Consider the following 26072-nt stretch of genomic DNA (forward strand, 5'->3'; position numbering starts at 1 on the left):
GATTTATACACCAGATTTACAGCGAGTGGAACTCCAATGATATTTAACGTGAACTTTGGCTAGTTCTTTCTGGAAAGCCTAATCTGGATGTGTCTGCCCAATAAAGCATGTGTGACGTATTGGAGGCTAGATTATATTAGGCATCATGTTATGTGGTTACTGTGATGTGCTGGGTAGTGTAAAAACATTGCTCGTTTTGCCAGCGGCTGTGTTGTTTCGGAGAGGGTGAATGATGTGTTTAATGTGAGAACAAGTCAGAAAAAATAGGTGTTTATGCCAGAGAGTGTTCCAGTGTCTTTTTATAGAAGGGGACCAATAAAAATGCAGCACAAACTCAAGGAGGATCTTATTCAACTGTTCCGATGAATTTGTGAAATTCTGGAGGGACGTCAGTGATCGGGAATGGAATATTTTTCATGTAGTTCGGTCGGGGTCAGCATTGAGCAGCGCCACGTCAGGTGCAACAGGGTTGGGCACCGTGTAAAGCTCCTTCCACTTTGCCCCATTAACAGAGGATGACTTCCATTGTTCACTATTTATAGTGACGTGCTGAACTTCTTTATACACTCATTTACGATTTGGCTATAAATAAGATCACAGGAACAGGAGGAGGCCATTCAGCCCCTCGAGTCTGTTTCGCCATTCAATGAGATCATGGCCGCTCTGGGACCTAACTCCATATACCCGCTGACGTAAGAAAACTACCAGGCACTTGGTCAGAGTATTAAACAAGGCTTTAATCGACAGTTTCACAACATGGAAGTCTAGTTGTCCTTCACTAGTTCCTGTTTACAAAATGTCCCTGAGCAAGCTGGGCCCGTGCCCGAGTATTTATACTCTCCCTGGACAGCGCCACCAGCAGGCCGCCCAGTATATTTCATAAGTCCTTTCTACATGAATGGCACGATTTATGTCACCCGCCTTTGCCCCATATCCCTTAATACCATTGGTTAACAAAAAGCTTATCAGCCTCAGTACCTAGCATCAATTGCTGTTTGCGGAAGAGAGTTCCAAACTTCTACCACCCTTTGTGTGTAGAAGTGTTTCCTAATTTCACTCCTGAAAGGTCTGGCTCTAATTTTTAGACTATGTCCCTAGTCCTAGAATCCCCAACCCGCGGAAATAGTTTCTCTCTATCTACCCTATCTGTTCCCCTTAATATCTTGAAAACTTTGATCAGATCACCCCTTAACCTTCTAAATTCTAGGGAATACAACTCTAGTTTGTGTAATCTCGCCTCGTAAATTAACCCTTGGAGTCCAGGTATCATTCTGGTAAACCTACATTGCCCTCCCTCCAAGGCCAATATATCCTTCCTAAGGTGTGGTGCCAGGGTTTTGTACAGCTGCAGCATAACTTCTACCCCCTTGTATTCTAGCCAACCATGGGGATCTCCTCCCAAAGTGTTAATCTCCGCCATAGAAGACCAACAGAGTGAAACTTGGTATATCGCAGAGCAGGCAATTTGGTGTCCGTTTGTGCCATATTTTGAGAACATTTCTACTGTGACCCACACCCAACTAGATTAAGAGTGCCCAACTAAGAATCCTTGCAGGGACAGAGGACTGTTATCCCAGCAGTCTGGGCTGAATTAAAATCCCAGTCCCAGAGGTGAAAGGCCCAGAGGTGAAAGGGGACTGTGCTAATCCACTGTGTCACCGGGTCCTCTGTGGGGCCCCAAGTTCAACAAACCAAAGACAGACTGCTCCCAGGTGGCCAACAAGTGACTACATATGCCATAACAGTGGCTCATTGGCATGCTCTATGGGGATCTCCTTCACTCGTGTCACTGGAGCATGAACTTATAACCGTTATTCCGTGAAGTATTTCCGAGGTGTTCAGTGATCTGCAGGAAGGCCCTGTAGGAACTAATTTTAGACTATACCTGTGACAAAAATACAGATTATTTATACCAAGCACTGCCCTGACTGACATCACCTACACCACTTAGTACATTTTATACATGGTTGAGTTTAACATAAGAAAATAAGAATTAGGAGCAGGAGTCGGCCATACGGCCCCTCGAGCCTGCTCCGCCATTCAATAAGATCATGGCTGATCTTCGACCTCAACTCCACTTTCCCGCCCGATCCCCATATCCCTCGATTCCCCTAGAGCCCAAAAATCTATCGATCTCAGCCTCGAATATACTCAACGACTCAGCATTCACAGCCCTCTGGGGCAGAGAATTCCAAAGATTCACAACCCTTTGAGTGAAGAAATTCCTCCTCCTCTCAGTCTCAGTTTGTCAGCCAGTTTCCTGTGTGCTTTCTGTAACAGTCGGGAGTGAAAAACCGCCCAGAATCCTGTGTACGGTTCAGTGATATTTTGCTCGATAGCCTTTGATACAAGTGAGCAGGAACTAATGGTGTCGCAGAAGCCCAGTAGAATGAAGTCGTGAAGGAAACAAGTATAGAATTTGCTAGAACAGTGTGTCGAAAGCACTTGTAAAATCTTTTAAAGGGACATTCTTCTTTGGGTGGAGCGATAAGTTCACCAGCTTTATAAACAGAGATCTGCAAATAGTACAATTTTATTCTGGTCCATTCCTGTAAAAAAAAACATTTATTAAAGGCTTAGTTAAATGTTTCCATGAAAACATTACGACAATATTTTGACATTGCTTCTGCTGTGCATGCTGTTCACAAGAATGTTTGGATAAAGAAAGTCCTCCAGCCTATTTGATCTTATCCTTGCAGTATACCAACCCTACCGTCTCCCCAGTATAACGTTAGCGTTCGGTTATCAAGGAGACAGAGCCTCCAGTTTAACATCTCATCTAATGGGCAGTGTCTGGGACAGCATGGTCCTCCCTCAGTCCTGCACTGAAATGCCAGTCTGGGTTGCTCAACTCCTGGAGTGAAGCTTCGACCCGCAACCTTCTGACTCCGGCACGAGAGAAAGAACGAAGAAAGAAAGACTTGCATTTATACAGCGCCTGTCACGACCTCAGGATGTCCCAAAGCGCTTTTTAGCCAATGAAGTGCTTTTTGAAGTGGAGTCACTGTTGTAATGTAGGAAACGTGGCAGCCAATTTGCGCACAGCAAGCTCCCACTAACAGCAATGTGAAAGTGACCGGATCATCTGTTTTAATGATGTTGAGTGAAGGATAAATATTGACCCAGGACACGAAGCAACTAAGCCAAACTGACACTCTAAAGCTGTGTAAAATTCTATCCTTGCAGTATTTTCATTATTTTATCATGAATCTCATCCCTTTCTCCCTCCATCTTTGTCTCTCTGCAGGTTTTGTACAGCTCTATAAAAAATGAAAAGTTACAGTGGACGATGTAAGTATGGAGCATCTGTCTTGAGTACTTGTTACTTTATTACACAAAGTGGTTCATTTTTCTTTAATTCACTATCGGGAATAATCGGGTGACAGTGCAGATCTCACTTCAATTTTTGCATCTGTTCTGGTGCAGTGGGAGTGCTGCACCTGTTCTGGTGCAGTGGGAGTGATGCATCTGTTCTGGTGCAGTGGGAGTGTTGCATCTGTTCTGGAGCAGTGGGAGTGCTGCACCTGTTCTGGAGCAGTGGGAGTGCTGCACCTGTTCTGGTGCAATGGGAGTGATGCATCTGTTCTGGTGCAGTGGGAGTGCTGCACCTGTTCTGGAGCAGTGGGAGTGATGCATCTGTTCTGGTGCAGTGGGAGTGATGCATCTGTTCTGGTGCAGTGGGAGTGATGCACCTGTTTTGGTGCAGTGGGAGTGATGCACCTGTTCTGGTGCAGTGGAAGTGTTGCATCTGTTCTGGTGCAGTGGGAGTGATGCATCTGTTCTGGTGCAGTGGGAGTGATGCATCTGTTCTGGTGCAGTGGGAGTGTTGCACCAGTTCTGGTGCAGTGGGAGATTTGTGTTGCAAATACTGACACGCTCCCCGGGACACTCCCAACTTCTGAAAGAACATGCTGATAAGTTAACAAATATAGGAGAAATATCTAGGCTCCAGATCTCTGTGGACACTGAGCTCAGGACACCTGCTGTTACTCTGCCCCAGACTGGCAGAAACCGGACGGCCTCGTGGACTCCTGTGAGTATAGCTCAGATCCTCTGGCATTCACTGTCAGCACACTGGACCCTAACTGGCGGAAACACCTGTGGTGAATTCGGGATCATTCCTCATTGGCTGCTTTCTACCAGCCTGCATAGCTTATAGGAAGTGGATCGGTTTCGGTTCTTGCTAATTGCACTGGGTCTCCCTGCCTTGTAATTGCTGGTGGATCTGATGGGTCCAAATGATGGTATTAAATTAGCAATCACACGCTAATTAGACAGATTACTGTCTTGCAAATTGGTACAGGTGGGAGATGAAGAGGTGGCTCTTAAGTCATGTCCTAACTAAATGAAGTTACCTGCCACCCACTTAAGCTCTGAACATCCTTGTGTAATCTGTTTGATTTGTATATACTGGTGTATCTCCCACCGAATCGCTCACGGTGAGTCGGAGGATTGCGGTGTTTTAGGAACACTGGAGCGTAGCAACGTAGAATGATACAGCACAGAAGGAGGCCGTTCCGCCCATCGTGCCTGTGCCGGCTCTTTGGTAGAGCTCTCCAACTAGTCCCACTCCCCCCGCTCTTTCCCCATAGCCCTGTATTTTGTTTTCTTTCCGGTATTTATCCAATTCCCTTTTAAAAGTTACTATTGAATCTGCTTCCACCGCCCTTTCAGGCAGCGTGTTCCAGATCACAAGTAGTCACTGTGTTAAAAAAAAAATGTTTCCTCATGTCGCCTCTGGTTCTTTTGCCAATCACCTTAAATCTGTGTCCTCTGGTTAAGAACATAAGAAATAGGAGCAGGAGTCGGCCATTTGGCCCTTTGAGCCTGCTCCGTCATTCAATGAGATCATGGCTGATCTTCTGCCTCAACTCCATTCACCGGCCCTATCGCCATATCCCTTGATGCCCTTACTAGTCAGAAATCCATTGACTTCTGTTTTGAATATACCCAATGACTGAGCCTCCACAGCCCTCTGGGGTAGAGAATTCCAAAGATTCACCACACTCTGTGTGAAGAAATTTCTTTTCATCTCAGTCCTGAATGGCCTACCCTTTATCCTGAGGCTGTGGCCCCTGGTTCTAGACCCCCCAGCCAAGGGAAACATTCTCCCAGCATCCACCCTATCAAGCACTGTAATAATTTTGTATGCTTCAATGAGATCCCCTCTCATTCTTCTGAATTCAAGAAAATACAGGCCTAGTTTACTCAATCTCTTCTCATACGACAGTCCCGCCATCCCAGGAATCAATCTCGTGAACCTTCGTTGCACTCCCTCTATGGCAAGTATATCCTTCCTTAGGTAAGGAGACCAAAATTGTACACAGTACTCTAGGTGTGGTCTCACCAAGGCCCTATATAATTGGAGCAAGACTTCTTTACTCCTGTACTCAAATCCTCTTGTAATGAAGGCCAGCATACCATTTGCCTTCCTAATGGCTTGCTGCACCTGCGCATTCACTTTCAGTGACTCATGTACAAGGACACCCAGGTCCCTTTGAGCATCTGCATTCCCCAATCTTTCACCATTTAGGAAATACTCTGCCTTTCTGTTTTTTCTACCAAAGTGGATAACTTCACATTTATCCACATTATATTCCATCTGCCATGTTCTTGCCCACTCACTGAACCTGTCGAGATCCCCTTGAAGCCTCTTCACATCCTCCTCACAACTGACACTGCCACCTAGCTTTGTATCATCAGCAAATTTGGAAATGTTACATTTAGTCCCCTCATCCAAATCATTGATCTAGATTGTGAATAGCTGGGGCCCAAGCACGATCCTTGTGGTACCCCACTAGTCACAGCTTGCCATCCTGCAAAAGACCTGTTTATCCCTACTCTTTGTTTTCTGTCTGTTAACCAATTCTCAATCCATGCTAGTATATTACCCACAATTCCATGTGCCCTAATTTTGTTCACCAACCTCTTGTGTGGGACCTTATCGAAGGCCTTCTGAAAATCCAAATACACCACATCTACCGGTTCCCCTTTGTCTACTCCACTAGTTACATCCTCAAAGAACTCCAATAGGTTTGTTAAACAGGATTTCCCTTTCATAAATCCATGTTGACTCTGCCCAATCTTACTATTAGTTTCTAAGTGCCCAGTTACTGCATCCTTTATAATAGAGTCCAGCATTTTCCCAACTACTGATGTGAGGCTAACTGGTCTGTAGTTCCCCATTTTCTCTCTTCCCTCCTTTCTTAAATAGTGGGGTTACATTTGCTATCCTCCAATCTGCAGGAACCGTTCCAGAATCTATGGAATTTTGGAAGATGACAACCAATGCGTCCACTATCCCAATGGCCACCTCTTTCAAAACCCTAAGATGTAGGTCATCCGGTCCTTGGGATTTATCAACTTTTAGTCCCATTAATTTTGCTAGTACTTTTTTTTTTTTACTAATAATAATTTCTTTAAGTTCCTCATTCTCGCCACACCCTTGGTTTTCTCGTATTTCTGGGAGGTATTTTGTGTCTTCCTCCGTGACGACAGAAACAAAGTATTTATTTAATTTCTCTTCCATTTCCTCATTCCCCATTATAAATTCTCCCGTCTCTGACTGTAAAGGACCTACATTTACCTTCGCCAGTCTTTTCCTTTTCATATACCTATAGAAGCTTTTACAATCCGTTTTTATATTTTTCATTAGTTTGTGCTCATATTCCATTTTCCCTTACCGACCCTCCTGCCACTGGAAACTATTTCTCCTTATTTACTCATGATTTTGAACACCTCTATCAAATCTCCTCTTAACCTTCTCTGCTCTAAGGAGAACAACCTCAGTCTCTCCACATAACTGAAGTCCCTCATCCCTGGCACCAATCTAGTAAATCTCTTCTGCACCCTCTCCCTGTATTGACCTGCTGCTAAAGTGTAACTGATGTTAAACATTGAGTGAGTTCGTGCACAGGTCCATGAAGAGGCTGTAGAATTTGTGGCTCCGGTATTTTGTGCTGTTGCAGAGTTCGAGCCTTCCTAAACGTGAACCTTTGTTTATTTGCCTTTTTTTCCCCAAATTTGACTCATAGATTTTGCCAGCCCTGGGGAGGCGGGTTTGGAGGCGGGACTACCGGGAAAATGGCGGGTACCCATCTCGCCCCCAACCCGCCTCCGTGCCATCTTCCCGGGAGGCGGGTAGCCGACCCGTGCCGGGTCCCGTCTTCTGGAGGCGGGAAGGGGATTACAGCCACTTAACAGGTAGTTAACAGGCAGTTAAGAGGATTATCCCCATTCTTCCAACAGAAACATTTTTGACAGATGAAACATCATACATTGACATTCTCTGTAACCGGCTTTCCCTTAATTGGCCTGCTAAGCCCGCTGGGTCAATCAAGGGAAAATAGCGTGGGTTGGCCACAAGTCGATGGAGGCGGGACTAAAACCCAACAAGCAGCAGTCCCGCCTCCATCGCGCCCCCATTGACAAAATCACCCCTGTACATTTTGCATTAGGCAGTGAGGGGGGCGTTTGAATTGTGACAGACATTCGAGGTGCGACGGCCAGGAAATGCGCACCCACATCCTGATGTCTCCTCCTTTGGCTCGGTGTAACGCTTTGTCTGATTGCCGCTCCTGTGAAGCACTTTGGGATGTTTTATCATGTTAAAGATGCTATATAAATGCAGGTTGTTGTTCAGTAGTTGCGTGCGAATAGCTCAGTGCATGTTTGGGGGCAGGGGGGGTGTGGGGGGCACTGCTGTTGTTTTTGTGTCTTGATATATAAAGCACGCACATAATTGTGCAAGAATCAAACCGCTGGGAATGTGCCATTGCCCTCTGGGAGGAGAAGCACGTTTTTAAATGGCCAATTTGGTGCAGAGGAGCCTGACATTTCCTTGCCACCAACATAAATATTGTTGTGTGAGCTGTGGGTTTCAGATGCTGGCGAGATCAGGTGCATGCTAGAGTCATTGGGCAGGATTTTCATTGGGCCGTGGAGTCGGGATTGGAGGCGTGGGGGGGTGGGGGTGGTTAAAATCCCGAAATCAGGGGTCCCGACCCCATCCCGCACCCAAACCCGCCTCCACGCCAGTTTCAAAGGAGGCGGGTACCCACCTTCTCAAGGCGGGAAGGGATTAGTGCCAATTAACTGCCTGTTAACAGGTAGTTAACAGACAGTTTTTAGCCTAATCCCTATTTTTAAGGTTGAACTGTGGGATTCCCAACGGCTCCAAACCACGCCAAGTTAGAGGAGGCGGGCCGTCGGGCTGAAGGGCTTGGAGGGGTCGAGATGTCGGTGTTCAGGTGAGTGATGTGTGCATGAGTGCAAAGGTAAGTGTGTTTGGTGTGTCTAAAGTGATTAAAGAAGTGTAAATTACCTTTTCTTACCTTTTCAGCCTTCCTTCCTTTAGGTTCGGGGAGTCCCTCATCTCACCGGCACAGAAAGCAGAATGGCTGGGACTGTCAAAAGTGACAGCCTTCAGCTTTCTGTGCAGGAGAGATTTCTAACTGAGTCTGTGGAGAAGGACTCAGGTTAGAAGTAAGACTGTCAGTGTTTGACAGCTTCAAACAACTGTGAAACGCTGATATTTCATCTGTCAGAATCTTTTGACAGATGAAATTTCAGTCTGTGACGTCACCTGTTGCCGGGTGGCCCTTAATTGGCCTGCTGAGCCCGCTGGGCGGGTTCAACCAGGTCAATCAAATTAAAATCGCGTGGATTGGCCGCATCTTGATGGAGGCGGGACTACAACCCGAAAGTTGTAGTCCCGCCTCCTACCCGACTCCTGAGTTAAAGTCCTGCCCATAGAGTCATAACGGCACAGAAGGAGGCCATTCGGCCCATCGAGTCCGTGCCGGCTCTCTGTAGAGCAATCCAGTCAGTCCCATTCCCCCGCTCTATCCCCGTAGCCCTGCAAGTTTATTTCCCTCAAGTGCCTATCCAGTCTCCCCTTGAAAACATCGAGTGTCTCCGCTTCCACCACTTCCGTCGGCAGCGAATTCCAGGTCCTCACCACTCGCTGCGTAAAAAAGCTTTTCCTCACGTCCCCCCTGTATCTCTTGCCCAAAACCTTAAATCTGTGTCCCCTAGTCCTTGTACCATCAACTAGTGGGAACAGCCTTTCCCCGTCTAACTTATCCAAACCTGTCATAATCTTGTACACCTCGATCAAATCACTCCTCAACCTCCTTTGCTCTAATGAAAACAAATCCGGCTTCTCCAACCTGTCCTTGTAGCTAAGATCCCCCCATCCCTGGAACCATTCTGGTAAATCTCCTCCGCACCCTCTCAAGGACCTTCACATCCTTCCTAAAGCGTGGTGACCAGAACTGGCCACTGTTGACTGCCGATTGATGGAGGTGAGGTCGCTAGGAATGGTTCGAAGATCGGTCAACCTTCAAATGAGGTGCGCAAGCTCGGCTCTGGCAGGCCTCTGCTGCGTGAGCGGGTTTGCTGACAGGTGTAGCAATCACTCGACTGTGTCCAAAAGGGCCATTGGTTTTGCTGTGATTAAAAAAGAAAAGTCCAATTCTGATTTTATTGCGCTGGGATTTTGACCAGTGTTTTTGCCGGGGGTGGCAGGGGGGTGCGGAGGGGGGTTGGAAACCGTCAACTAGCAATCTTGCCAATGAGCTGCCTCTGAGAGTTGTGTTCACAATTTGTTATTCGATCTGACTCTGGACACAGCACCAAACAGGGAACAATCCCCTCTCGTGTCTGGTGCAGCTCTGTCAGATAGAAACATAGAAGATAGGAGCAGGAGTAGGCCATTCGGCCCCTCGAGCCCGCTCCGCCATTCAATGAGATCATGGCTGATCATCCAAATTCAGTACCCTGTCCCTGCCTTCTCCCCATATCCCTTGATCCCTTTAGCCTTAAGAAATATATCTAACTCCTTCTAGAATATATTTAATGTATTGGCCTCTACTGCCTTCTGTGGTAGAGAATTCCACAGGTTCACCACTCTCTGGGTGAAGAAATTCCTCCTCATCTCAGTTCTAAATGGCTTATCCCTTATCCTTAGACTGTGACCCCTGGTTCTAGACTCCCCCGCCATCGGGAACATCCTTCCTACATCTAGTCTGTCTAGTCCTGTTAGAATTTTATAAGTTTCAATGAGATCCCCTCTCATTCTTCTAAACTCCAGCGAATATAAGCCCAATGGACCCAATCTCTCCTCATACGTCATTCCTGCCATCCCAGGTATCAGTCTGATGAATCTTTGCTGCACTCCCTCCATGGCAAGAACATCCTTCCTCAGATAAGGTGACCAAAACTACTCACAATACTCAAGGTGTGGTCTCACCAAGGCCCTGTACAACTGCAGCAAGACATCCTTGCTCCTGTACTCGAATCCTCTCGCTATGAAGGCCAAGATGTTGCAGTGCACAGTGTCAAAAGCACAAAATAAAAAGAAAGCCAGTCATTTGCTGCTGCTTTGTCTGCCCTGGAGTACTCTCCCCAAAGTCAGGAGCCAAGGTTTTATAAGTACTGTAGCACCCTGACGTGTAGATACTTCCTTTAGCAATTAGCCTCAGGAGAATCCTATTTAGACCACTTTCCCACAGGGTGTATTTGGCGTAAAGGGGCAGGCCATGTTAAACACAGCTCCATCTTCGCAGCTAAACATCGCAACTGTGCCCCAGACCTCAACTACCCATAAGCAGTGCCACAGGAGAGCAACTAGACTGTTGTAGGAACCCTCAAGGCTGATCCTAGCTTTGGTTTTTTGATGAAAGATAGCGGCTTCATTCTGATTCATTTCTGATTCTCGGTCACATTTCACCATGTAATTGGCACCCATGTGGGTTTCATGTGATGACCTCACGGGTCAATTCTGTCTCATCAACGCCCAAACTATGATTCACCTTCAAACTGGGCCATTTAAACCGTTAGTTGTTTCAGCAGATGTCAGTCTCCTCCTGACCAATGTTCTTGATGCCCCAGTTGCTGCTGATAATTGCCAGTCAAGATCATCAAAGTGAAACTGTTTGAAATGGTGAGATTTTCTGAAGACCAACCAATCACAGTGACATAAGATACTTTTAATGTTGGTGCGCAACTTTTCTCCCGCTTCAGGCGAGTGATATCTCGCCGCTTCTCACCCATAAAAAACATCTGGATTATCGGCAGAAACACTTCTTATCCTGAGCCCCATAGATAGCGAACACACAGGACTGGCTCTTTACATTTATACTGCTAAAACCAGCCTCCTTATCCCAACAGTAGATTCACATTCTGTGGATCAGTGATCCATCTGTCTTTTTTTATTATTCATTCACGTGGGATGTGAGTGTCGCTGGCAAGGCCAGCATTTTTGAACTGCTGCAATCCGTGTGGTGACTTTGTCGTAGCAGTTTGGTACAACTGAGTATCTTGCTCAGCCATTTCAGAGGCAACCACATTGCTGTGGGTCTGGAGTCACATATAGGCCAGACCAGGTAAGGGCGGCAGATTTCCTTTCCTGAAGGACATTAGTGAACCAGATGGGTTTTTATGACAATCCGGTAGTTTCATGGTCACCATTACTGACACTAGCTTTTTATTCCAGATTTATTTAATTAACTGAATTTAAATTCCCCAGCTGCCGTGGTGGGATTTGAACTTGTCGTCCCCGGATCATTAGTCCAGACCTCTGGATCACTAGTCCAGCAACATAACCACTATGTTACAGTACCTAACAGCACTGTGGGAGGACCTTCACCACGAGGACTGCAGCGGTTCAAGAAGGCGGCTCACCACCACCTTCTCGAGGGCAACTAGGGATGGGCAATAAACGCTGGGCCTGGCCAGCGACGCCCACAGGAGTGTGTAGATTTCTTTCCCATAAACGCCACTGCCAGCTGAGTGTTGTGATGTTGGACCACTGACGCGCTCTACACACTAATCCCTGGAATGTCCATTTAGCTCAGTTGTTTGTACCCTTGCCTCTTGAGCCAGAAGGTTCTGGGTCCAAGCCCCACTCTATGGGTGCGATCTTGCCAGCACTGGGGAGGCGGGTTTGGAGGCGGGACTGCCAGGAAAATGGCAGAATCTGGGGTCGGGTACCCATCCCCCCCCCCCAACCCGCCTCCGTGTCATCTTCCCAGGAGGCGGGTAGCCGACCCGCATCGGATCCCGTCTCACGAAAGGGGATCACAGCCACTTAACTGCCTTCACAGAGCTGTCAAACGATGACAATTCATCTGTCAAAAATCTTTGACAGATGAAACGTCATACGCTGACGTTCTCTGTAACCGGCTTCCCCTTAATTGGCCTGCTAAGCCCACCGGGCGGGTTTAACAATGTCAATCAAAGGGAAAATAGCGTGGGTTGGCCACAAGTCGATGGAGGGGGGACTGAAACCCGACAAGCAGCAGTCCCGCCCCCAACGCGCCCCCTGTGACTCTGAGCATGTAATCTAGCCTGAGCTTCTGCATTGTGTCAGATGATTTAGTGTCAGCCGTGGCTTAGTGGGTAACACTTCTTGCCTCTAAGTCAGAAGGTTGTGGGTATCAAGTCCCACTCCATCAAACCTTAGCACGCAATCCAGACTGACACTCCAGTGCAGCACTAGGGGAGTGCTGCGCTGTCCTTTGGATGAGATGTCTGCTCTCTCAGGTGCACATAGAAGATCCCACGGCACTATTCAAAGAAGGGCAGGGGAGTTTCTCCCGGTGTCCTGGCTAATATTTATATCTCAACTGTCATCACTTAACACAGAGAACCTGGTCATTATCACATTGTTGTTTGCAGGATCTTACTGTGTGCAATTTGACTGCTGTGTTTCCAACATTACAACAGTGACTACACTTCAAAAAAAGTGCTTCATTGGCTGTAAAGCGCTTTGGGACATCCTGAGGTCGTGAAAGGCACTATATAAATGCAAGATCTTTCTTTTGCATCTACCTTTTACCGTACCTGACCTGTTGGTGCTGGATGATGTCACTGGCTAAGTGGTCCATTTCCCAGCACTAGCTTCCCTCAATTGTCAAAGAATAGTAAAAAATAAAAGCTCTTTAAGGCTCAGGCGACTTTCATAACCCACTCGGGGTTTGCCTTTGTGTCTCCTGTACCCTTGGAGCAGACTCCCAGCTGTCTTATTGTTCTCTACATCGTAAAACCTTCCCACCTTAGTTCAGCCGTTCACTCATCATCAGCTGCAGCAGTATCACGCGTACTTAGCTCATTCCTTTTCACAGCTCTGTTCTATAGTTTTAACCTCTGGGGGCAAATGTGGTCGCGCCCCCTTTGGGGCGCTAACTTAATCGGGGCGTTAAAAGTAGCACCCCCGCGCCCGAAATTCACTGGAAGCGCCCCGTCTCCCTCTTGGGGCGCTGTGAGTGAATATCGCGGCGCTACGTACAACAGCGCCACGCTCTGCGGCACATAGCACCGCGGTACTGCAGGCTCTCCTCCCCTTATTAAAGGGGAGGGGCCTAGCACAGCGCGATCCGGGGCCCAGCTGGGCCACCAGGGATTGCAGTGCTGGTAAAAGAGCCCAGCACTCAAGAGAAGTGCCGGGCTCACGGAGCGCAGCCGGCACCCCGTGGGGGTGGCTTCACAGGAGGCCGGGGACGGCAACGGCAACTGGGGCAGGTGCTGGCAGGCGGCTAGCAACAAAACTGGCCGCCCGGCACCTCCCCTTTAATTTGCGCCGCCCCGGCCGCAGGTAGGCCCCCTTGACCCTGTCGGACATAGCGTCCGGCGGTAAGTCGGGGGGCACCACCAAAGATCGCGGCCGGGGCGCTGCACACAGTGATGATATCATTGCCGGAGGCGCAGCGCTGCGGGCCGCTAAAGGTTATCCCCGCCGCTAACCGTCCACTGACTTTCATGGGAGGTAGTAGCTGACATGAATCAGTCACTCATGACAGAAAGACTTATGAAATAATACTGAGTGGCCTACGGGTGGCGCTGTCCAGGGAGAGTATAAATACTCGGGCACGGGCCCAGCTTGTGCAGGACATTCTTAACAGGAACTAGTGAAGGACACAACTAGATCTCCATGTTGTAAAACAGTTGATTAAAGCTTTGATTAACGCTTAGACCAAGTGCCTAGTAGTTTTCTTACGTCAGTAGCGGTGCCCCGCCAGGGCGCTAGTTGCTTTGTGCCTCTTAGGGCGCTAACGGGAGGCGCAAATCAACCGAATTTCCCCCCCACCCCCCCGGAGTTTTAATAAGTCACCAGCGTCCGAGAGCCTGGCCTGCTCGGACATTCTGAAGCCTGTGTTGCCAAGGTGACTGGGAGCTGCAAGCTGTGAACTGTGATTAGCAGTTGCTGAGTGGAGAATATTAATGCAGAAAAATAATTTATTGCCGAGTAAGAAGTATTGCCGAAACCCTTTGTCATCAGTACGACTGCTTATTCATCAATAAATTATTCAACTGATTATGTTGCCCTCGGCTCCTGGAGCAGGTATTGATGGCATTTCAGATTGTGTTCTGTACTAACATGGGAAAGTATGCTTCATGGAACGATGCAGCACAGCGGGAGGCCATTCGGCCCATCGTGCCTGTGCCGGCTCTTTGAAAAAGCTCTCCAATTAGTCCCACTCCCCCCAGCTCTTTCTCCCAGAGCCCTGCAAATTTTCTCCCCTTCAAGTATTTATCCAATTAACTTTAGAAGGTTACTACTGAATCTGCTTCCACCGCCCTTTCAGGCAGCACATTCCAGATCACAACAACTCGCTGCGCAAAAAAAAATTCTCCTCATCCCCCCTCTGGTTCTTTTGCCAATTAACTTCAATCTGAGCCCTCTGGTCACCGACCCTCCCGCCAGTGGAAACAGTTCCTCCCTATCTACCTTATCAAAACCCTTCAGAATTTTGAACATCCCTATTAAATCGCCCCTTAACCTTCTCCGCTCTGAGGAGAACAATCGCAGCTTCTCCAGTCTCTCCGCGTAACTGAAGTTCCTGGTGCCATTCGAGTAAAAACAAAAGCAAAATACCGCCGGTGCTGGAAATCTGAAATGAAAACAGAAAATGCTGGAAATACTCAGCAGGTCAGGCGGCCTCTGTGGAACGAGAAACAGAGTCAGCGTTTCAGGTCAAGCCTCCTCTGATGGTGCAGTTAAACAACTCTTTGACATAATTCCCGAAGCAGATGAGTCTCGCTGTAGTCAGTAGACCGTGTATTGGGCATTAAGTAAAGACTCATAACCTCTGGCAGATGGAAGGCACAGATTGTGATTTTTATAATTAGCAATTCACCTAACACTGGGAATACCCTGGAGTCTCCATTGCAGTGTGTGGGAGGCGGAGGGAGATATGCATACAGTGTAGCTTGTTTAGTTCATGTTTTTTACCCTAGTTGTTTTGGAATTTAATCAGATTTTCCTGTGATTCGTGCTCTCAAGCACCTTGGGACGTTTTACTACATTAAATACACGTTGTTGTTTGATAAACAAAAGTGGTTGAAGTTTCAGAGCGTGCTAACTAACTCCCAGAGTGCAGCCCATGAACTGACTTGTTTCAATGGTTCTCCTATAAACCACCTCAACAGATGCCCATTGGGCCAATCCTGAGTTGCTCCACTGCTATAACTGGTTCAAACTCTTGCCTCTGAGTCAGAAGATAGATAGAAACATAGAAACATAGAAGATAGGAGCAGGAGTAGGCCATTCGGCCCCTCGAGCCTGCTCCGCCATTCAATGCGATCATGGCTGATCATCCAAGTTCAGTATCCTTTCCCTGCTTTCTCCCCATATCCCTTGATCCCTTTAGCCTTAAGAAATATATCCAACTCCTTCTTGAATATATTTAATGTATTGGCCTCAACTGCCTTCTGTGATAGATTTTTGGACTCTAGGGGAATTGAGGGATATGGAGATCGGGCGGGAAAGTGGAGTTGAGGTCGATGATCTTATTGAATGGCGGAGCAGGCTCGAGGGGCCGTGTGGCCAACTCCTGCTCCTATTTCTTATGTTCTTAAGACAACTTTTAACCGGAGTGTGTACCTGAGTTGTGCTCTCACCAGTACTGGAACTGACACCCAGCGCTCCTGGCTCCCAATTCCTAATGGGTGCATTCTTTCCAAGGTGGGTCAATAGGCTAGCTCCCTCAGGAATCACGGCTTCTGTTTTAAATATGGATCTCTGAACCTGTCCGCTCCATCCGAGCCTCAGGTTTTTAATTATAGAGGGCAAAAGTGACACAATTATCAAAAGCGAAATGTGAGGAAGTGTGCACTTTTATATAACCGTTAATTGGAAAGTTAATCAGCCGTGAGCTAGGAACAGTTGGCTTTCTTGAAAAAAGCTTCAACTAACTGCTGAAATAGAAATGTGTACGTTCAAAGGTTCAAAAAGCACATCTTTTCAATTAGATTTTCTTATTTTAGCAGCATACTGTTAATTGCATTGATTTTGCAGTCAATCCCGGTGTGAGAATTCTTTTCCCATATCTGTGATTATCTGCTGTGAGGCTTATTGCAGCTGCCAGTTCTCCACAGGGCACCAAGTCTGACTCCAAGAAAAAACAAACTTTTTTTTAAATATAAAGTTGTGATTGTGGGGGGTTAGCACAGTGCCATTCAGCAAGGACATGCCTGAGTCCTAGGCCTCAGTGTCAAAGCAGCTTCACAATTGTCTGACTTGTACAGACTGACCAGAAACCTAACTGGACCAGCCACAGAAATACTGTGGCAACAAGAGCAGGTCAGAGGCTGGGTACTCTGCGGCGAGTGTCTCACCTCCTGACTCCCCAAAGCCTTTCCACCATCTACAAGGCACAAGTCAGGAGTGTGATGGAATACTCTCCACTTGCCTGGATGAGTGCAGCTCCAACAACACTCAAGAAGCTCGACACCATCCAGGACAAAGCAGCCCGCTTGATTGGCACCCCATCCACCACCTTAAACATTCACTCCCTCCACCACCGGCGCACCGTGGCTGCAGTGTGTACCATCTACAAGATGTACTGCAGCAACTCGCCAAGGCTTCTTCGGCAGCACCTCCCAAACCCGTGACCTCTTCCACCTAGAAGGACAAGGGCAGCAGGCACATGGGAACACCACCACCTCCAAGTTCCCCTCCAAGTCACACACCATCCTGACTTGGAAGTATATCGGCCGATCCTTCGTCGTCGCTGGGTCAAAATCCTGGAACTCCCTCCCTAACAGCACTGTGGGAGCACCTTCACCACACGGACTGCAGCGGTTCAAGAAGGCAGCTCACCACCACCTTCTCAAGGGCAATTAGGGATGGGCAATAAATGCTGGCCTTGCCAGCGATGCCCACATCCCGTGAACGAATTTTTAAAAAAGTCCCCCATTCAAAATCATTAATAGGCCGTCGTTTGTCTAATAGAAATACAGAGGTGACGAGAAGAGAAAGGGTGAGAGAGAAAATGAGAGGGACAATAAAAGATTTTGTTTTTTGGACTGGAGGAAGGTATACAGTGGTGTTCCCCAGGTGTCGGTACAAGGACCACTGCTTTTCTTGATATATATTAATGATTTGGATGTGGGTGTACAGGGCACAATTTGAAAATTTGCAGATGACACAAAACTTGGAAGTATAGTGAACAGTGAGGAGGAGAGTGATCGACCTCAAGAAGACACAGACAGGCCGGTGAAATGGGCGGACACGCGGCAGATGAAGTTTAACCCAGGAATGTGCGAAGTGATACATTTTGGTAGGAAGAACGAGGAGAGGCAATATAAACTAAAGGGTACAATCCTAAAGGGGGCGCATGAACAGAGAGACCTGGGGGTATGTGTGTATAAATTGTTGAAGGTGGCAGGGCAGGTTGAGAAAGCGGTTAAAGAGCATATGGGATCCTGGGCTTCATAAATAGAGGCACAGGGTACAAAGTAAGGAAGTTATGACGAACCTTTATAAAACACTGGTTCGGCCTCAACTGGAGTATTGTGTCCAATTCTGGGCACCGCACTTTAGGAAGGATGTGAAGGCCTTGGAGAGGGTGCGGAAAAGATTTACAAGAATGGTTCCAGGGATGAGGGACTTCAGTTACGTGGATAGACTGGAGAAGCTGGGGTTGTTCTCCTTAGAGCAGAGAAGGTTGACAGCGGAAGACAAGCAGAATGACTGAGAGTGAGACAGTGTTTGAGGGAGATCTCTGGTTACCTGCTGAGATTGATCTCCACCGGGGGTGCTATTGATCCCTGTTTCCGTTGCTGAACACCCGGGGGAAGGGGATGCTGCCACAACTTGGCAAACACTTCTCGGTCCCTGTTTCGCCCCGCATCCTAACACGTAGGCCTTGAAATGACACCATTGGGCGCGAGTCTACAAACACTTAAAGGGGACATTTTGTGAGGCCCTGTGTTTCTGGAGAAGCCCCACATGCAGCCAGAGAGATGCACACGATTATCTGTCCACTCAATTCAATGGGCCAGATATTCCGATCCCTACGGGTGTGTACATGCTGTGTACCCACCCGTAGGAACATTGGAAATGCCGGTTTCAGGCATGCACAGCGCAAGCGCTGAAAACCGGCATTTCTGATCTGTCAAGAATCCTCTTGACAGATCCTCCGGCTGCCCTGGAGAAGGGCCTCTGCTGGAGGGGGGGGGGGGGGGGAGTTCTGCTTTTTGTAGACCCTCCGCCCGCAGAAAACACTTACAATTCTTTTGCCTGGTAAAAGGCGTAAGGCCTGCTTTTACCAGGATAAGAGTTGGAAAAAAGTTTAAAAATTTTTTTTCACTGATTTATCATTTAAAAATACTAAAGGTATGTTTATTTTTAGCCCCGTAAAAAACTTCAATTATTTTTTTCAAAAAGTTAAATTTTTGTTTAAAATACTTAATTTATTGTAATTTCAAGTCATTTTAAAAATGTGATTTAAAAAATTTTTTATTTAATGTTTTACTGTGTTTTGGGGGTGATCTCCATTCATATATTTGACAGGTCTTCCTGTCAAGTGTATGAAGGAAGATTCCCTTCCTTGATTGGCTCCCCATGGCCCACGTGATCCCAGGGACGCTGCGAACTACCTGCGCCTTTGGGATACGTGGGCCCTGCGCACCGGCAGTTTGGAGAGGCCCAGCAGCGGAAGCGGGAGGCCTGTGATCGGAAAATACGGGCCAATATGTGTTAAATAGCGGACACGTCCCTTGTGATTATCTGATGTACACTGGATGTGTGTGAAGCCCAACCAGCAACACGGGTCTCTCAAAATGTAATGCGTTTGTCTGGAATTTCCTTTCTCCGCTATTCTATCCAAGCCGCTAATCCATTAAGATAGCGAAAGAAAGACTTTCAGACCAAAATGGGCATTCGTCGATGCAATTTGAAGGTCGAGTCCTCACTTTAACAGCCTTTTAAGGAGGGGAGGCTAAGAGGGCACTATTGGCTTCAAACCCAAGATCATCTGGTCCTCACTTCTGGCCAACCCAGTCCACTGCCAGGAGTTGGTGCGGAGACAGTTAAAGATGCTGATAAAATAGCAAATACAGCAGTAATTGAATTCCCGTGGGTTTAGGAGCCATTCACTTGTGCCGTGGTGGCTCTTATCACCATTAGAGGGTCTGTGATTGTTCTAAAGATCAGTTTCTTTTCTCTCGACAGTAATGAGGAAGAGCTGCGAAAGTCACTGTCCGAGCTGGCAGATGAAAGAACGGACCCCAGCTTGAAGGCGATGAAAAGGATCAGCAGTGGCAGCAATCCATTTTTGGACATCATGCAGGACCCCAACGCGGCCACCTACAAACATGGTTTCCTGGTGCGCAAAATGCATGCAGATTCCGATGGGAAGAAAAGTGAGTGTCCTCGGCCCAACATTCACAAACTGTACATTGTTTGAATATCGCCATCGACACTGAAAGATTATCTGTAGTGCAGCATCTCGGTGCGCTCCGGGAACGTGTGGTTCACTGCCGTGCCATTGAGGATAATCCAGTCATTTATCAAAAGAGCAGTATTTTGCTCCAAGAAATTGGTCAGGTTGTCAACCAATGATTTCTACCTATGCTACCATTGAGCAACAAGAGGTGCAAAAACTCTCCATTCCTCTAACTCTAGTCTCTTGTGCACCCCCCCCCGCCCTTCCTTCGCTCCATCATTGGTGGCCGTGCCTTCAGCAGCCTAGGTCCCACTCTCTGGAATCCCCCTCCCTAAACCTCTCCACCAAACCCCCCCCTCCTTTATGACCTTAAAACCAGCCACTTCGACCAAGCTTCTGGACATCCTTCCTAATAACTCCTTCTTTGGCTCAGTATTCATTTTTCTTCTTATGCCTCGGTGAAACACCTGGGGGATGTTTTTCTACATTAAAAGTGTTAGAGAAATGCAACGTTCCTTTGTGGAGGAAGCGGACTGAAGAAAGGTAATAGATTTCCTGTATGGTTGTCTTCATTCTTTGATGATCTTGTATCTTCCACACACCACAATCCCACCTATCCAGGCCCCGTAGGTGTGGTAGTTTAGGCGGTTAGTTATTTCCAGTTTGATTTTGATCAAGTCAATTTGAGCTAGCACAGTGGTGCAGGTCCTGGGGAGTAGGAGGACCCTTCCAGCCATGCCTATCTGTAATATCAGAGCAACAGTGTGCATGCTGAGCATGTGATTATCCCAGAACTAAGATGGACTGCACTCCTACAGTGTGTGGGGGATGCACATTACTCAAAGAATGAAAAAAGCTACATGATAGGTGACGTAAGAAAACTACTAGGTACTTGGTCTGAGTATTAAACAAGGCTTTAATCAACTTGGGGATGGAGATCTAGTTGTGTCCTTCACTAGTTCCTGTTAAAGAATGTCCTGAGCAAGCTGGGCCCGTACCCGAGTATTTATACTCTCCCTGGACAGCGCCACCAGCAGGCCGCCCAGTATCATTTCATAAGTCATTTCCACATGAATGACAAGATTCATGTCAATGGGTCATCTATCTTTAGTTGAGTGTTTCTCAGTTGTAACTGAATTTGGCCCAATGATCGTAGGACTAACCGTTTCCAGGCATTAAAGGTTCATGTCTTAAAGGTTCTGTGCCGAGCAGCCTAGAATACAAGTCACCTGTCTGAATTTTTTCCAACAGCTCCCCGGGGCAGGAGAGGCTGGAAGACCTTCTATGCCGTGTTAAAAGGAATGATCCTCTACTTACAAAAGGTTTGATTTTTCCACCCTGGTATTTTGGTTTAACAGAGAAATGCTTCATTGGTAGAAGGAGGAGGAAATTTACCAGAAAACCCGGTTACTTTATATAGATTTCCTCCCCTTCCCATTGGTCCCTTCCAAAAGTGATCTGCTAGCCCTCAGCCGGAGTCGAGGTACAGTTTCCCACAAGGGGTGATGGTACACCGTGTCTACCATCTACAAGATGCACTGCAGCAACTCCCAAACCCGCGACCTCTACCACCTAGAAGGACAAGGGCAGCAGGCGCGCAGGCGCACCACCACCTCCAAGTCACACACCGTCCTGACTTGGAAATATATCACCCTTCCTTCATCGTCGCCGGGTCAAAGTCCTAGAACTCCTTTCCTTTATTTATTTATTTATTTATTCGTTCACGGGATGTGGGCGTCACTGGCAAGGCCAGCATTTATTGCCCATCCCTAATGGTGAGCTGCCTTCTTCAATCGCTGCAGGCTGTGTGGTGAAGATGCCCCCACAGTGCTGTTAGGTTCGTCCAGTTTTATTCTGATAATTTTTCGTAGATGTTTGATACAATTGAATGGCTTGCTAGGCCATTTCAGAGGGCAGTTAAGAGTCATAGAAACATAGGAGCAGGAGTCGGCCATTCGGCCCTTCGAGCCTGCTCCGCCATTCAATATGATCATGGCTGATTCTCTATCTCAATACCATATTCCCGCTCTCTCCCCATACCCCTTGATGCCTTTTGTGTCTAGAAATCTATCTATCTCCTTCTTAAATATATTCAGTGACTTGGCCTCCACAGCCTTCTGTGGTAGAGAATTCCACAGGTTCAGCACCCACTGAGTGAAGAAATTTCTCCTCATCTCAGTCCTAAATGTCCTACCCCGTATCCTGAGACTGTGACCCCTCGCTCTAGACCCCCAGCCAGGGGAAACATCCTCCCTGCATCCAGTCTGTCTAGCCCTGTCAGAATTTTATACGTTTCAACCATATGGTGTGGGTCTGGATTCACATATAGGCCAGACCGGGTAAGGACGGCAGATTTTCTTTTCTAAAGGACATTAGTGAACCAGATGGGTTTTTACGACAATCCGGTAGTTTTTTACTAGCTTTTTATACCAGATTTTTAAAAATTAACTGAATTTAAATTCCCCAGCTGCTGTGGTGGGATTTGAACGCACGTCTGCCAGATTATTAGTCCAGGTCTCATGGATTACTAGCCCAGTAACATAACCACTATGTTACAGTACCTAACAGCACTGTGGGAGCACCTTCACCACACAGACTGCAGCGGTTTAAGAAGGCGGCTCATCACCACCATCTCGAGGGCAATTAGGGACGGGCAATGAACGCTAGGCCTTGCCAGTGACGCCCACATCCTGTGAATGAATTTTTAAAAAGGAGAGCTGTGAGGGTGACCTGAGTGATTCTCCCTCTTGAGTTTTGTTTTTTATTTCCTCTTTTGTATCTCTGATGGACATGGCCAAGATAGGGAACTTACCATGTGGGGAATCACAAGTCCAAACCTTTGCTTTGCCATCCAGTGGCACAGTGTATCGGACCGTGAGTGAACTGTGCCATGTTCTGCCAGACATGCCCTTTTAGCAGTACATCTAGTTGCTAACCTGAAGTCTCAGGGATTAAATGTACTCCTTTTACCAGTTTGGTAACGAGGCATAATAGACCAGGAGGGTCCTAGGTTCAACACTTGGCCTCAGCTGGGCTGTTCATAGGGGTCTTAACATTGGACTGTGACCCTAACCAAAGAAGGGAATAATCAGCCAGGGTTCCCCTCCGTTCTCCCCCACTGGAAATTGTGCAGAATTGTGTGGCTGCTGGGTGAGGACGGATTGGTGCTTGACAGTAATGCCCCCACTATCATAAGAGTATAAGACGTAGGAGCAGGAGTCGGTCATTCGGCCCCTCGCGCCTGCTCCGCCATTCAATAAGATCATGGCTGATCTGGTCTTGGCCTCAACTCCAGTTCCCTGCCCGCTCCCCATAACCCTCAACTCCCTTATCGTTCAAAAATCTGTCTCCACCTTAAATATATTCAGTGACTCCGCCTCCACAGCTCTCTGGGGAAGATAATTCCAAAGATTCACGACCCTCTGAGAGAAGAAATTCCTCCTCATTTCCGATTTAAATGGGTGCCCTCTAATTCTGAAATTATGCCCCCTAGTTCTAGATTCCCCCATGAGGGGAAGCATCCTCTCTGCATCTACCCTGTCAAGCCCATCAAGTCAATCATAGCCCAAAGTTTGGATAAAAGTGGGGGGTGGGAGGGGAACTGTAAATGATGAAACATGTAATAAAAACAGATGACCGCCCGCCAGCACCAAGGCAAGTGGGTGTGGGGGGAGGCGGGGGACTGGGGGCTATTTTGGAGGTGGGGTGGGGGGGAGCCTGGATCAGCAGGGGCCCCGACTTTCCGAGTGGTGGCCGGGGGCATGCTCCTGCCCCTCCTGGCCCCACCAAGAAAAAGTTTGGAGGTACCTTGGAGGTCCTGCTCCTCTTCCCTGCCAGGTTTGAAAGTGCCATTGGGATCCTGATGACATCATAGGACCCCCCATTTGCTGGTATTAATAACTGAGTCAGGCGGGCACAATGGCCACCTGAGACAAAAAGGCCTGGTTAAGATGGCAGCGGGCAGGAATCGATTCGGTCCTGCCCCATTCCCGGAGGGGGTGTGGTTAAAATACCCCACCCCAATCTTTTTGTATGTATCTTCCCTCCCTCAATTCCTGGTTTCTACACACCATTCCCAGGCTGGGTACTTAAAAAGAAAACCTGCATTTTTGATAGTTCCTCATCACAGCCACCGGACGCAACCAGTGAATTACTTTGGCCCGCATTTTCCGATCGGAGGCATCCTGCGTGCGGAGGCCTCCGATCTGGAAAAAAATCTACGCCCTTGCCTGAGGGCTCCCGAGATCCGGCCATTTCCCCTCCTGGGCCTCGCCACAGTCGAAATTGCGCAGAGGTCCAGGTATCCCAGGGGGCACAGGCAGTTCGCAAGCGTCCCTGGGATCATGTGCGCCATGGGGAACCAATGGGAGAAGGGAATCCCCCTTCATACTTTTGACAGCTTAGGCCTGTCAAAAGTATGAATGAACATCACTCCAAAAACACATCAAAACATTAAATAATTTTTTTTTATCACATTTTTAAAATGACATTGAATTAAATATTTTTAAACAAAAATTTAAATTAAAGTTTTTTACGGGGCTAAAAATAAACTTACCTTTTTTTAAAGTATTTTTAAATTATAAATGAGTGAAATTTTTTTTCACTTTTTTAAACTGTATGGGGGAAAAATTCAGTTGTTTGCGCCTCCCATTAGCGCCTTAAGAGGGCGCTAATGGGGCGCGAAGCAACTAACGCCCGGGCGCGGCGATGTTTGCGCCGCTCACGAAATTAACTAGACATTTTGCGGCGGCACTAAACACTACCGCCACGATCTCCTGCGCCGGCAGATCGTGACGTCAGTCGAGCGTGCAACACCCCGGACCGGATATTGAGTGGCGCCCCCTGCCTTACCGCCTGCCGCTAGCAACGACAGGTTGAGGGGAGCGTTTTGCTGTCAGAAAGGGACTGGGGGAGCGCTATTTAAAGGCGACCGCTTCCTGCCTTTTTTTGTTGGTGACATTTTTGCACCACGCATTCTGAGAGAGAGAGAGAGAGAGAGAGAGACTTCTGGAGAGATTCAACGCTGTGTGAAGGAGTTTTGAGTACTGAGCAGCACTTTGCAGGTTCATTTTGATTTGCTCTTCCTTGCTTCGCCAGCGCTCTGAGGTAGCGCCTCGCTGCTCGGCCTTTGCGCCTTAAGACAGGTGTGAAGCGCCTGATTTAGCGCTCCAATCACCTCCAGGGGCGATAAAAGCCAAGTTTGCCGTCAGAGGCGATAATTAGCGCCAGGCGCTAAACTTTGCGCACGGCTGATAATGGCGCCCCAAACGGGGCGATACTGAATTTTTCCCCCTTATGCTTTTACCAGGCGTAAGATTTTTAAGTGTTTTCAGCGGGCGGAGGTTCTGCAGAAAGCGGAACTCCCCCCCCTGCAGAGGCCCTTCTCCAGGGCAGGCGGAGGATTCTTGACAGATCGGAAGTGCCGGTTTTCAGCGCATGAGCTTCACATGCCTGAAACCGGCACTTGCGAGGTCCCTACGGGTGCGTTCACAGCTCGTACACACCCGTAGGGGTCGGAAAATACAGGCCTATGAAACACAGGCACTGTTATGGAGCCGCGCGCAGCAACCAATTTGTCGAACAAATGGGAGGAATGACCAGTTAATCCTTTTCAAGCTGTTGGGCCTGCAGTTTTTCCAGATTTGGTTGGCGACGGGGCGGCGTTTAGTTCGTCCAGGGTGAACGGGTCAGACGTAGTTGACGATCTTGGTGCCACCATCAAGTTTGTCGGAAGCTGCCTCTTCACCTGCCGTCGAAATTCTTTGTCCACCGGAGCCTTTGTTGTTTGTATCAAGTGGGATGCAACGGTGTCCGCTCTCTGATGGTCGTCCCGTGTTTATAGAGGGGTCACAGACTCAGGATACGGGGTAGGACATTTAGGACTGAGATGAGGAGAAATTTCTTCACTCAGAGGATGGTGAACCTGTGGAATTCTCTACCACAGAAGGTTGTGGAGGCCAAGTCACTGAATACATTTAAGAAGGAGATAGATAGATTTCTAGACACAAAAGGCATCAAGGGTTATGGGGAGAGAGCGGGAATATGGTATCGAGATAGAGGATCAGCCATGATCATATTGAATGGTGGGGCAGGCTCGAAGGGCCGAATGGCCTACTCCTGCTCCTATTTTTCTATGTTCTATGTTTCTGAAAGATCCCACGGCGCTATTTCGAAGAAGAGCAGGGGAGTTCTGGCCAATATTTATCCCTCAATCAACATCGCAAAAGCAGATTATCTGGTCGTTATCACATTTGTGGGAGCTTGCTGTGCGCAAGTTTGCCTCCAAGTCACACACCATCCCAACTTGGAAATATATCGGTCGTTCCTTCATCGCCGTTGGGTCAAAATCCGGGAACTCCTTCCCTAACAGCACTGTGGGAGCACCTTCACCGCACGGAC

At 47.8% G+C, this 26072-nt stretch overlaps 1 protein-coding gene across 4 annotated transcripts in view; it reads left to right on the forward strand.

Annotated features, from left to right (window-relative positions):
• LOC147098642 (PH and SEC7 domain-containing protein 1-like) overlaps positions 1–26072 on the forward strand; it is a 303222-nt gene that overhangs the window by 245468 nt on the left and 31682 nt on the right. For all 4 annotated transcript variants that reach the window (XM_085970604.1, XM_085970603.1, XM_085970606.1 and 1 more), the window contains 3 exons: positions 3248–3291; positions 19460–19650; positions 20925–20995. In XM_085970604.1, coding sequence (XP_085826730.1) covers positions 3248–3291; positions 19460–19650; positions 20925–20995 — 306 coding nt within the window. The remainder of the gene's footprint in view (positions 1–3247; positions 3292–19459; positions 19651–20924; positions 20996–26072) is intronic.

This window comes from Somniosus microcephalus, chromosome 29 (genome assembly GCF_052327205.1).
Source record: "Somniosus microcephalus isolate GS21.2 chromosome 29, FLI_Smic_1.0, whole genome shotgun sequence".
Lineage (NCBI taxonomy): Eukaryota > Metazoa > Chordata > Chondrichthyes > Squaliformes > Somniosidae > Somniosus > Somniosus microcephalus.